At 40.4% G+C, this 14,351-nt stretch overlaps 1 protein-coding gene across 1 annotated transcript in view; it reads right to left on the bottom strand.

Moving 5' to 3' along the window:
* The window catches only part of SLC49A4 (solute carrier family 49 member 4), a 123,371-nt gene that overhangs the window by 19,400 nt on the left and 89,620 nt on the right, over positions 1–14,351 (bottom strand). The window contains exon 7 of the mRNA XM_056861436.1: positions 13,499–13,626. Within this exon, the coding sequence (XP_056717414.1) occupies positions 13,499–13,626 (128 nt within the window). The remainder of the gene's footprint in view (positions 1–13,498; positions 13,627–14,351) is intronic.

Here is a 14,351-nt window from a genome sequence, read left to right as displayed (position 1 = left end):
AACAGAAGGTCTTTACGGAGATTTGTAACTCAGTAAATCTGTTGCGCAGACCTCTTCTGTTGCCAGCAACAGAATTCTGCATGGCAAGAGTCCCTTAATCCTTCATTTAAAAAAGTTATCATGGTTTCGTTTTTCTGTTTCATCGCTTGGTGTTTTATGAAATTTCAGTATCAGATTTTTTGGGGGAAGGGGATTGGTCACTTGCTTTAGAACAAATAAAGCTACCCCTAAAATAAAGGGGAAAGTATTTTTCTGAGAAAACAACTTAGGTGAATACCAACAACTGCAATCACAGTGCCCATAACTTTCTAAACATGAACCCATACAATGCTTCGTGGAGGACTGACTTTCATTCCTCAAAGAGGAATTTTGAGAGCACAGAACCATACCTGCACCAGCACAAAACCCACGATTTCTGTGACAACAACCACCCAGAATGCTCTTTCACTAACAGCAGTTTCAACAGTAAATTTTATTAAAACCTTCTAATTGGCTATTCATTTAATCTCAGTTTATTCTCAATTAAAAAACAGTCCATAAAGCACAACAGCTTGTTAGACCTATCCTTATTGTACTGCGGTTTACCCACACACAAATACAAATCAATACCCTTAACAGTTTCACCTAATAATAAAATAAAACTATGTTTTAAAATACCCTCAGATAATAAAATCATAATATAAATCTTCCATTCAGTTAAAATCCAACTCCAGAATAATCTAATCTATCAGAATGTCTTCAGAACTTTATCATGGAGTTTTAGTACCAATAAAATAAGTTTTACTACTGTTGCTGTAGTCCTTCTGTCATCCCCAGCAGGAGATTCAAGGAGATGATAATCAGCAAAGCCATCAGGAAAAGTACCCATAAGAGGAACTATCATATTTGCTTAGCAGACAGTTTACAAGAAAAGAAAAAGGGTGCAATAGATTCTAGATTTCCTTTTGTGGCATCAACACAGCAGTAATTTGCTACATGTCCCCCATGGGGAACATGTAGCAAAAATGTACAGCTCATTTTTTTCCTCCAAGTTGATTTCTGGGCCCAAGTTAAAGCTCCGGTTTTAACCTTTAAGCTCCCAAACTTTAAGCTCTGGTTTTAACCTTTAAGCTGCCTGAAAATTGACGACTTCCATACAAATCTCCTTGTGCATTAAGACCTTCCTTAGAGGCCCTGTTCTGGATGCCTTCATTATCTGCAGTGAAGCTCCTGCCCTAGGAAGGTCTGCCTTGCCCCTTCTTGCCTAGTTTTCAGACAGCGCCATCCCAAAGTAGTTTTCTACCATGACGCTTCTGGGCTGCCCTATTTGTAACTTGGAATTGCGTGCTGCAGCTGCAAATTATGTGTGTTATGTGTCTTTTATTATTTTGTTAGCTTTGTTGTTTTAGCTTACGATTTGGTTTCAATTTACATCTTTGGTTTTGAAATGTTTTTGTTAGCTATCCTGGATATTTGTATCAGGTTCCCTCTTAACTGGGATTTGCAAACCCAGTTCAAACCGATTCCAAACTAGGAACTGGTTAGGACTGGTACAGATGAAACACTAAAGTATGGCTATGGCAAACAAGGGAAAAAAGTAGAAGAGGGGAAGGGAAGGGGGGAGCACTCATTCCCAAGGCCAGCTTTCAATGTATAAACCATAGCTTGGAGGTGGTAATATTGACCTCTTTGTAGGGTGGCAAATTATAATTGGGAAACCAAGCACAGTATGAAGAATGTTTGTATCACAGTAATTTCCAAAGGCTGAAAGGTCCAGCACCAGCAATCTGTTTTACCCCTCAACTGATCCTACAAGATGTAATGTCACATCAGCAATATTTGCTATACTGAAGTCCTATTATTTTAGACTGTGCAAAGGTAAGCTACCATAAAAACTGGCAGTGAAGTAACAAAGTTTTAACAATTAAGAAACCTAGACTAGTGTAATGGCAAACAAGTTTCCCCATAATTAATTTATAGGGGTGGGGAAATAAAAATAAAATGCATTTCTCCAGCGGTTATTTATCAGTTTAGTGAAGTTCACTCAAAAGATTCCTAGTCTGGTGCACACTGATCAAATTCTTATCCACATGAAAAAGTCATGAACGTTGTTTGCCATTAGAGAACAAATTTAATTTGCTTGATACTATTTACAGAAGAAAAATGCACCAATTCATTATTTTGGAACCCTACCCCAAACACAGTGCAAAATATGTCAGATGATATAAAATATGACTTTGCCCATGAGACGAACAGCAGCATAAAAAGGCCTCATTTCTTTTAAGTGAAGAGATTTCCTACATAACCTAAATAATACAATACCATGTTTGTTTAAAAGGAAATATGCATCTTTCTAGTAACAGCAAGAAAAATATACATGCTGAATTGGGCTATTTCAGCATAGCAGACAATATCACGCCATGTCTATGACTTAGAGGCAAAAAACACCCCCTTAAAATGCTGTCACTTTGGACTTATGGGAAATAATGGAAACAAATCTTGTATGGACATATATTGTGCAACTTTCCTTCTCATTTTCTTTATATTCACACCCTCCAATTAATAGCTTGGATCCCACAATCCATCAGGAGCTGATGTCTGCTGACCTTCTCAACTTTCCAGTCTTCCTATTTCTGACCATTGTAGAGTAATAGTAATGTGGGTTTGGGGGCTGTAGGAGGTAGGGGCAAAATCATCCCTGCCTGGCTGTTGTGGGAGTAGAGCTTCACTGAGGAAAGAGACAGAAGGGAATGACTTTGTCTCCTTTTCCCTCACCACTGTAGCCTCCCAACCTACATGGCTGCTATTCCTGGCAGGTCCACAATCCCAGGAATAAAGTTCCTAAAATTGAAAATGGCTGCCACGAGGAAGAGGAAAGTTGGGACAATCAGGGATCCTTGCATGAACTTCTCATGGCCCTTCTGCACAGGATCCAACCTAGTATCAATGAAAATACTAACCACTGGCAGATGTTACATTCAGATCGAAAATGCTTTCCCCCCCACTATGGAGATGATGTATTCTTTTCCTGGACATTTTCAGGGCACAGTCTGACATGGAATCCCTGCAAAGTGCATCTTAGTGGCTTTCTTAGGTTACCTAATTCCACATTTTTACAAACCCAAACTTGCTCAGTGGGAAAGCATGCATAGCCCCTAAGGGGTGTGTGCAACTGATATTACAAAAACAAAGCCCTTGCTCTACAATCATAAATATTTATTTTTAGAAAATCAAACCACCATGAAGCCAATTTACAGAGGGAATTTATGTTTAGGGCTTCCTTCATGAAGCATGGAAGACTCATTAGAATTTGTACATGCATAGACCAGTATGACTAGAGATGTGGAAAGAAAATACATTGCAAGCCTGACCATTCCGAAAGTACGCACAGGTAAGCGGGATCACCCCAAGTTATTTTTGACTTCAGTTTATGCTGATGGTGTTACTTATGGATAAGACTGTTAAATCATGATATTCCTATGCAGATGAAATAAACACTGGAGAACACACCATGATAAGCTTCTTTGTTTGATATTATAAAAATATTTTTTTTATTTTACACTAAAAAATTTACACCTTATAAATCTTCGTCATCTTTTTACGTGTTAGGTACCACCTATACATCATTTTATAAACATTTTCACTCATTGATTGAGCATCCACAGTCTTTCCCACTTATCCAAAGGAATATCATGACCCAAAGTTTGTGCCCAATTGATCATAGTAGGTTTAATTCTTTCTTGTTTAATTCTTTCTTGTTCACAATAAATTTCCAATAATAATTTGTATATCCTGGAAATGAGCTGGTTATTGTAATCCAGTAAAGATTTGTGAAAAGTTGATTTGTTTTTAGAAAAACCTGTTTTCATATCTTGTAAAAAAACTGAGTTAATCTGATGGTATTGAAACCAGGTTAAAACATCTTTCACCTCCTGGTAATCTTTTAAGTAACATTTATTACCATCCCATTTCAATAGGTCCTGGTATGTAACAAAGCGTTCTGGTCTAAGTGGGCGTAATGTCAGCATTTCTTGTGATGATATCCACATTGGTGTCTTTGGTTCAAGAAGATGTTTATATTTCATCCATACCCTAAATAACGTAGATTTAATTCTATGATTCCAAAATGATGTTTGTATTTTAATTTTATCATACCATAAATAGCCATGCCATCCACTTATATTCTCAAAACCTTCTAAGTCAAGCAATCGTGCATTTGATAAGTTGATCCAGTCCTTAAGCCATACCAAAGCAGCCGCTTTAGCATACAATTGAAAGTTAGGGAGTGCAAAACCTCCTCTATCTTTAGAGTCCACAATTCTCGATTTTTTCCCTTGCCAAATGAAATTAATAAGTCCTTTCTCCAAACATTAAAATATTTTACATGGGAAACAATTGGCAAGTTCTGAAATAAAAAAAGTATCCTTGGTAAAATATTCATTTGAGTTGTTGATATACGTCCCAAAAAGGAGAGTTTCTTATTTGACCAAGATATCATATCCTTCTTAATGGTCTCCCATAATTTAATATAATTATTTACAATCAAATCTTTGTTTTTTGTAGAAATCCAAATTCCCAAGTATTTAACTTTGTTAGTCTTTTCCCATCCTGTGTATGATACAAAGTCTCTCTGTTCGGTTTCAGGTGTATTCTTAAATACTGTTTGTGTTTTTTCTTGATTAATCTTAAACCCTGAGACATGCCCAAACGGTTTCAAAATATCCATCAATTTGCCCATTGATTGTGTTGGATTTTCCAAAGTTAATAAGAGGTTATCTGCAAATGCTCTCATTTTGAATTCATGTTTTTTTATTTGTAATCCACGGATGGCCTCTGTTGCTCTTACCTTACAGCACAAGGATTCCAATACTAAAATAAACAGTAATGGGGATAGTGGACAGCCTTGTCTTGTCCCTTTTTGTATTAAACAATTATCAGACATAGATTCATTAACCAAAATTTTAGCTTGTTGTGATGTATATATTGCTGTTATGCCTCTCATAAATAGTTCACCAAAGTTCATTTTTTCCAAAACTTTTTTCATGAAGTCCCAAGAGACCATATCAAAAGCTTTTTCTGCATCTAGGAAAGCAAAAGCTGCTTTATGCTGATTATTATGTTCATAGTATTCCAAAGAATCCAATAATATCCTGATATTGTCCTTGATTTGCCTTCCTGGTACAAAGCCTGCTTGGTCCTCATACATTAAATCTTTAATGAACTGTTTAACTCTATTTGATAGTACCGAGGCATAAATTTTATAATCCACATTCAACAACGAAATGGGCCTGTAATTTGAGACTTTCTCAGGATCTCTTCCCACTTTATGTATCAAAGATATGAAAGCATGTGACCATGTCTCAGGAGAAATTCCAGTATCCAAGATTGTATTACAAAGTGTTAGAAAAGGGTTTAAAATACTTTCTTTAAACATTCGATAGAATAAAGCAGTAATTCCATCTGGACCAGGGGTTTTGTCAATTTTTTAAGCCCTACTGATTTCAATAGGAAACTTACACTGCAATTACTATGCATGTTTATTCAGAAGTAACCCCTACATTGCTCATTGGGGCTTACTCTCATAACTACACATACAACTGCAGCCTTAAAAGTATTTAAATGCCTCCCACTGAAATCAACTGTATTTTAAAATGCTTAATTTTGCCTGGCTCATATCCATAGCTATCTTTCCTCAGTCTCAATACTGATTTTTCTGTACTAACCTATTCCTGTTTGACACATTCTTCCCTCTTTCATCCTCAGTGGCATCAGAAAATCACCACATCTCATTGGCTGCATAACATGATGATGTCATCAGGTTTACGACATGACTCATTACTGCTGACATCAGAATCTCCAGAAATTGTCAGGTTCCTAACTGAATGCAAGGTCCAGTCAGGCTCTTGACATAAGTTCCGGCCAAGTTCTGGCCACAAGTCAAGTCCTTGGTTCCCAGGGTTTTGAAGCTCCTGTGTATACTTACCTTTGCAAAGTGTTTTGTCTCCACTCATGAGAACCACTATCTCGCTGTTGCCTAGCAATGTTTATCTTATTCTTCTGCACTAGTGTTTTTAAGCAAGTAACCTCCTAGAGATCTCTAATGCTAACCTTCCTTGCCTGTGAGCGGTCAGTTCTTTTATTTGCCTATTAGTTCCTAATAAAGTATTACTGCTTCAGATCTACCTGACTGGATGAGTTTGCTTGAGGGATACTAGAGGCAGACGCCTGAGACTGACAGAAATAGTCTATTTTTGGTTTAGGTTGGATTACTGGGGTGCTTGATTGGGAAGGGAGATCAAGATGTTTTTACACTCTTTCCAGACCTTCCCTTCTAAAAATTTATTTTCCTCATGACTGTTTAAAATTAAAAGCAGACAATTCCACTCTGATAATGAGATCCATTTAGCAGAATACTGTACACCTGTAGTGCATGATGCATTAGCAGAGCAGCAGTTATAAGTAGCAGTTTCACCACCGCAATATTTAAGTATTTGGGTACTATAACCAGTAAAAGAAGGAATGTACTATTGAAAAAAAAAAACAAGAAATTGCTCAGAGATATGTAAAAGGATCAGAGGGATCAGTACTGCAAAGATGCATTAATTTGCAGGCCTTCTAACAGGTAGCTTGGTTTTATTTCAGCCCTCTCTAATCACTTTGTCTGGGTGCCGTCAGCCCTTTGAAAGCATAACCTAGAAAATAGTTTGGACCTTAATGCTTTTCATTCAACCTTCCGGCTGAACAGCAAGCATGATAATGCTTAACAGGTAGGGATCCATTTATTGGGAGTACTTACGATCACTTAATGAACCCAAACTGCCTTGAAAATTCTACCATAATTGCTAAGAAACATACTTGTGCACAGTGATAAACTGTTTTTGTTATACACAGTGCGTTCCCTCTTCTCGATTCAAGGAACTGCAAGTGCCCCTGTAACCTCCGATGTCAATGCAGCCCTGCTTTAGCATTAATCCTGAAGTTGTTCTGGCAGCTTAAGCAGCCATCTCACATTCCCTCCCTACAACCCGAGTGTCACTGAGTACTGCCCTGCATTTGAACTCCAATACTTTGTCTCTGTTACACACTACGCCCTGAAACTTTTAATTATCACAAAAAAGAATAAGTTCAACCAAATCAATTTAAATGTGCCATTTCTTCCAATTACCCTGGAGCACAGAGGTCGCCATTATATTGCATCATTACATTCAGGAATAAGGCGCCACGAAGCCCTATAAATTAGCACTTAAATAGCTGGTGCATTTTCACCCTCAAGAAATTATTCCATGTGGATGCGAGGCTGGTTTTCAAGGCACAAAGGCATCAATTAAGACAATGTAGCATTAATTTGTCCAAGAAAACAATTTCAAAAATTATGCTTCAGAAAAGCATGTGGAAGCTCCAGCAAAAACAAATAAATCGACTTTAGAAGACATAAATTAAGAGAAAGTGTGCTAAATCTGAATACAGATAGTCTGCAGAAATTCATTGTGTTTTTTCCCACTGTGAGCTTCAGTACTCAGATGTGCACACACAGACCGACCAGCCAAAGGCGACAGTTCCACAAAGACCAGAGGGTTGGATCCAGCCAGCTTTTCCACTGGTAAGAAACAGAAGGGAGTGTCCCCTTTGACCACCAAAAAGGCTATGCTGAGTATCATGGCACCTGCACAGGAAAAAGGCATGAATGATAGGAGGTAGAGTAAGTACGGAAATAGGGTGAGACTGAATGAAAAAGCTGGCTGGATCCAACTCAGTTATTCCAAAACAGCATCACAGCCAAATTCTGTACAGAAGTGGCAGTTTCGCCCAGGCATTTGATAACACTCCACCTTAAGGGACTGTCTTGTGTTGAAGGTAACAACAGTATTCTATTAGTTAAAGCGCTTCAGGAAAAGACATTGGACCTAAAAGAAGAATCTGACCTTTAGCAACTTATCAAGACTAATGGATTCTGCTTTTGGAAGACTTCATGCCAAGCACTAAAATATGAACTGGCATAAGAGAATGAGATAAGAAAAGGCTTTTAAATTTGAAGATTTATTGCAGTAGCTTGCCATATGGATGTTAGCAGTAAACTCAAGACACCAATACTAAAGTCTGCAAAAAGAGTGAAGGCTGCTTTCTATGTTAAAAAAGGAGATCACTAGGGTTGTCAACTCCCAAATTGGGAAACGGTATCATGTCATAGAGTCCACCCTCCAAAGCAGTCATTTTCTCCAGGGGAACTGATCCTGATCGGCTGGAGATCAACTGTAATAGCGGGAGATCTTCAGGTACCGCCTAGGAAGCGAACTGAGGAAGGGGCGATTCCAGCCCAAGAGACAGGAAATTGAAATTTGATCCTGCCTCCCTGATCAACCAGTGGGAATCACCCAAAGTTTCAAGATGCCCTCCTCGTCAGAGCAAGAGCTTGGTAGTTTATTTATTTACTTCATTTATTCCCTGCATTTTCCCTCATGAGGACCCAAAGCAGCTTACATCATTCTCTTCTCCATTTTATCCTCACAACAACCCTGTGGGGTGGGTTATATTGAGTGTGACTGGCCCAAGCTCACACAGCAAGCTTCCATGGCAGAGTGGGGATTCAAACCTTGATCTCCCAGATCCTCTAACCATTATGCCACACTGGCTCTCACACTGACTAGTCAAGAATCTTGGCAATTGCATTACAAAACAGGGCTGCATACACAGTCAACAAGATTACCGTATATACTCGCGTATAAGCCGAGTTTTTCAGCCCAAAAAAAGGGCTGAAAAAAGCCAACTCGACTTATACGCGGGTCAATACGGTAGGCGAGGGGAGGGGGGAGGGGGGAGAGAGGGGAAACTTACCGCCGCCATCCCGCACGCCTTCTCTGCGGCCTGGGAGAGGCCAGCAGGGCCTGCCTCAGTGCAGGAAGCCCCCCCCCCGTCGCCCCCCCCCCCGTGCCTTCTCTGCGGCCTGGGAGAGGCCAGCAGGGCCTGCCTGCGCTCAGGCAGGGCCCCGCTGCCGCCTCCGGCCTGCGTGCCTTCCCTGCCGCCGCCTCCAGCTGATCAGCGGGCCTCGTCCTCCCGGTGAGTAAGGGGTTCAGGGGCTCTTCTCCCTCCCCCCTAGGGTGGCGCTGGGGTCAGGGTGGGTGTGGAGGGCCCAGGAGGGGGTGGCACTGGGGTCGGGGTGGGTCTGGAGGGCCCGGGAGGCCGGGCGGGAGGGCAAGCTGGGGCAGGGGCATTGTGTAAGCCGACCCTCGGCTTATACACGGGTGCCTAATTTTTCCCCATTTTTGGGGTAAAATTAGGCACCTCGGCTTATACGCGGGTCGGCTTATACATGAGTATATACGGTATTAGAATTCATGTCACAGCATCCTCTCAAAGAAAAAAGCAGTGCTGTACAACTGGACATTACGAAAATTCATTCTCTCTGTATATAGTAACAAGAGGGGAACCCACAAGGACTTGCACTGAGCATCTCAATGTAATCCTCCCCCACTATTTCCTCTTTCCCTTCCCTGGAAGACCCAAAAGCGTCTCCACCTTTCCTGCTTCTTTCTGTCCTTCCAACTCACCATCCATCCTATATTTATCTGCCCTCCTGTCTTCAGCTTTCTGTCCTTCCCTCCTACCAGCAGCCTCCTCCTGGGCAAATGCTAGTCAAGTTGAATGGTGCTGGCTGAGCTAGGCCCAGTTGCACAGGGGGTAACCTGCAAGGACATGGTGGTGGTGGGACCTCACTTTTCTCTGTATCCCCCACACTATTCCCTCTCTCCCTCTTCCTGGCTGCCTCAATATTCCAATTCTTGCTTCATTCCCACCTACTAACCAATTTACCTTTTATCTGCCCTCCCTCTTCAGCTACATTATTTCATTCATATTCATATTTCATATTATATTCATTCATATTTCATTCATTATTTCAGTTGTACAGCACTGCTTTTTTTTTGAGAGGATGCTGTGACATGAATTCTAATTTCTCCATAGAAGGTCCTCAAAGCAGGTGACATCAGTCTCTTCTCCTCCAATTTATGCTCACAACAACCCTGTGAGGTAGGTTGTTAGAGTGTGTGAAGAACATAACAACATAAGGAAAGCCATGCTGGATCAGACCAAGGTCCATCAAGTCCAGCAGTCTGTTCACACAGCGGCCAACCAGGTGCCTCTAGGAAGTGAGAGTGTGTGAGGAAAATTGTGAGAGTGTGTTTGACTGGAACATGGTCATCTAGTGAGCTTCCATAACCGACTGGGGATTCAAACCTGGGTCTCCCAAATCTTAGTTTGAAACTCTAACAACTACACCGGCTTTTATGGGATAGCTGCTGTAGCCAGGGCAGGGTGAGTCATGCAAGTCAGGTGACAGAAAGTCACCCTCAGTTGTTGCTGGGCTTGGCCCTAATAAGCCCCCTTCAAATGCCAAACCAGCCCAGGAAAGAGTCATGCCTTTTACAAACAGAAATCAAGGCTTGAAGGCTGGCGATACTGTTGTCACTGCTTAGCAACAGCCACTAATGGCCCCCGTTCCTAAAAGTTACAGATACTCCTTTTATCATTTTGAGGTATTTTAACTCCCCCTCCCAATTAATTGATTTTAGATTTGATTTTTCTGCCAACCTGGAGCTTTTCTCAGGTTTATAGAAAGATTGGTCTTGCCTGTGCATGGCTTTAATGGCGGGATTTAAGTATCTGCAGACAGGGCCACACTGAGAATTAGATACACAAGTGGGGGACACAAAAGGACTTGCAGAGAGCATCTTATTTTCCCTCCCCCACCATTTCCCCTTTAACTTCCCAAAAAGCCCCCATAGGCACTCCTTTTTTCTTACCTCCTTCTTTCCTTCCAATCCACTGGCCCAACCTACCTTTATCTGCCCACCCACCTTCAGTTTTTCCTCTTTCCCTACCCCTACCACCCTCTTCCTGGGAAAATTCTGGCCAAGTTGCACAGTGCCAGCCACCAGACCCAGTAGGAACTTGTTAGGTACACCTCACTTCACCCTTTATCCCTTTCTCCACACAATTTCTTCTTTCCTTTCTCCAAGCAAACCTCATATCCTCTATATCTTCACCTTTCCCTGATTACTTCTCTCCTTCCCACCCACTCACCATCCTACCTTTTATCTGCTCCCCATCTTTAACTATGTTTATTATTAATTTCTTCATTTATACCACACCTTTCTTCACAATGTTAAAAGCTCTTAGCATATCCCTTCACCGCCAACTGTGGTTCAGTGATTTGCTACCCCAAAAAGGAAGCAACTGCTGCAAAGCTTGATTTGTTCAGCCATTAAAAATACTTTGCTAAAAAAAAAAAAAAAATCAGAGCTGATTACTTTAAATATGAAAAACAGATCACAGAAAAGACCAAGGGAAATTTTTGGCAATGGTAACTCAGGTGGTATTTTCTCTCAACTAGACACCAATTCCAATATGCTGTACTCATCTCTGGTTTATAGCTATACACCAAGGACAATTTTGAAGTCTCAAAGTTAATTTGAATAAGATAGACTATATATATAGATATGTAGACAGACAGAGAAAGCGCTCAGCAAAAACTCTGTTAATTAAACACAGTCAGGTGGTACAGCTAGGGAAGAGGTGCTTTGTGGCTATAGATCAGCAACAAAAAAGGGCACAAAGGCTCCAAGTTCATTAATGGATTTTCCACAACGAGGGGCAGCACCCCCGAAGTCCAGGGAATAGCACATCTGCTTCATGGTACCCACAATTACCTCTCTGAAACAGAGAGCACAATATGAAACCAAGGACTTGCCTACTTAGGTTTGGTGAAACAGCAAGGAGGAGCTTCAAGTCTACAGTTCCCTCTAACCTAATTTTAGTACATATTCAGCCTATAAGAAACGTTCCAGCTGTGACACATCTTGGTTTAAAGTCTTCTAAATCTCCTACCTGAAAAGAAAATCTTCCAAATGGGAGGAGAACTGAATTTGATGTGTTAATGGATCACTGAGTTTGCACAAAGCTTCAGACAATGGTCACCAAGGTGTGAACTCTGCCTGTCTCCCAGAGTATTAACTCTCAAGTCCGATAAATGCCTTCATGTGCTATTTGACTGCTGTTCCTCTTTTAGCAAATTGAATAGGAAAAAGTAAAATGTGAATCAGGGAATTACTAAAGGGAAACAAGAAAAGGGGAAAGATCAGCAGGTAAGCTACAGAAAAAGAAAGGAGAACACCCCTCTTCCTCCCCCCCCCCAAGTAGTACGAAACGGGAATAAAGAGCCAAAATAGTACAGAATTTAGCCCAGCAGCAAATTGTCTTAAAGAATTAAAAATGTGGAAGTAGCTTGCTGAGCAAATAAATAAATCATGGATTATAGTCTAGTCTCACACACACACACACACACACACACACAGGTGAAAACTCTAGCCTGGCTCTCAGTTTAAGCATCCCAGTAGCAGCAACAGAACAGAGACCACAGACAGGAGATGACATGCAAACCGAAAACATAATGTGCAGGAAAAAATACAGGGCAGTGAAATAAATGTATTATGCTAAATCAGAAAATGAAGGCATTCCAGAAATGTTTCTAAATCTAGTTCAAACCCATTACTTCTGCACAAAGTAACAGTACAGTGGGCCTATTCTATTCCAAATATATGATTTGAATGTAAAAAAACTGATGCAACTGAATCAGTAAAGCACAATTTGCAACATTCATTAATCCAATTTATTGCATACAACTCACTATAGTCATTTAACAACTTACATTTTTGGACTTGCTTGTTTTCCCAGATTTCAGATACATGGTATACATTATAGCACACCCATGTATAATTTCCATAGAAATTCTAGGAAAGCCAGGCTAAAAGTTGTAATTTATTTAAAATATTTATATGATGGCTTCCTCAATTAGCCCAAAAAATCAATATTTGTAACCAAACAGCAGCAATTTTGAAAAGTTTTAAGTTAGCAAACTTTGCTCAAAGCTAGCTTATTTTAACAAAAAAAATTTTTAAAGACTCCAGCGACAAAATTCCTTCAATTGCTTGTATGGATTTGCACATATGTAGCATAATCTTAAAGAGCCAGCGTTGCGTAGTGGTTGAGAGCAGCGGACACTAATCTGGAGAACTAGGTTGGATTCCCAACTCCTCCACATGAGGCCTGAGGCAGGCAATGGCAAACCACTTCTGAACGTCTCTTGCCTTGAAAACCCTACGGGATTGCCATAAGACAGCTGTGACTTGATGGCACTTTACACACAGCATAACCTTATACAATCAATCCAGAAATTCAGTTCCTGTAGCTGTATTGCAAGTAATTCTACAAAATTCTGCTTGAAAAGGGGGATTTGTAATCTGGCTTCAGATGCAGTGCAGCACTTGGGGGAGGGGGAGCTATGGTTCAGAACTGACTGCAAAAACAATCCCGTTCCCTAAACCCAGCAAGGCCACTGTTTTCAATTCAGAGTTTAAATAGTTTTACAGTATTTAATCTGTAACATAAAATTACTTTCACAACATTCCATATTAATCACTCATTAATACCACACCTGTTAATGAATGCTAGACATGAACATAAATACCTGTAGTTAAAGGCAGGTGAATGACAGTGGTTACACATGTCAAAGTGAACCAGATGGAAGCTAGAGTTGCCCCTGACAGTAAGAGGATAAGTATAAGTTTCAGCATTCCTCTGATGAAATCTGCAAACCTAGAAAAAAAGACATACAACACATTACAAGCACTTTACACATTGGAATAACAAGAGCATTATGCTTTAGCCTGAATTGCTGGGAAAGAGTTAATTTATCATGGTGATTGTTGAAACGGTATTGTGAAATTTAAGCCAAGCAGCAGACAACATTATCAAACATTACCTTTCCCTTTCTGAATATCATAATGTTTTAATAGCAGAAAGCAGTATCTAAAAAATCTTCAGTGAATTGAAACTTGTCTCATAAGCATTGCAAATGAACATAAGAACATAAGAAAGGCCCTGCTGGATCAGACCAAGGCCCATCAAGTCCAGCAGTCTGTTCACACAGTGGCCAACCAGGTGCCTTTAGGAAGCCACAAACAAGATGACTGCAGCAGCACCATCCTGCCTGTGTTTCACCACACCCAAAATAATAGGCATGCTCCTCTGATACTAGAGAGAATAGGTATGCAGCATGACCAGTATCCATTCTAACTAATAACCATGAATACCCCTCTCCTCCATGAATATGTCCACTCCCCTCTTAAAGCCCTCCAAGCTGGCAGCCATCACCACATCCTGGGGCAGGGAGTTCCACAATTTAACTATGCGTTGTATGAAAAAAAAATTCCTTTTATCTGTTTTGAATCTCTCGCTCTCCAGCTTTAGCAGATGACCCCGTGTTCTAGTATTATGGGAGAGGGAGAAAAACTCCCTGTCCACTCTCTCCTAACCATGCA

The sequence above is a fragment of the Euleptes europaea genome, chromosome 15 (assembly GCF_029931775.1).
Source record: "Euleptes europaea isolate rEulEur1 chromosome 15, rEulEur1.hap1, whole genome shotgun sequence".
NCBI lineage: Eukaryota > Metazoa > Chordata > Lepidosauria > Squamata > Sphaerodactylidae > Euleptes > Euleptes europaea.
This window is presented reverse-complemented; position numbering and strand designations above follow the sequence as displayed.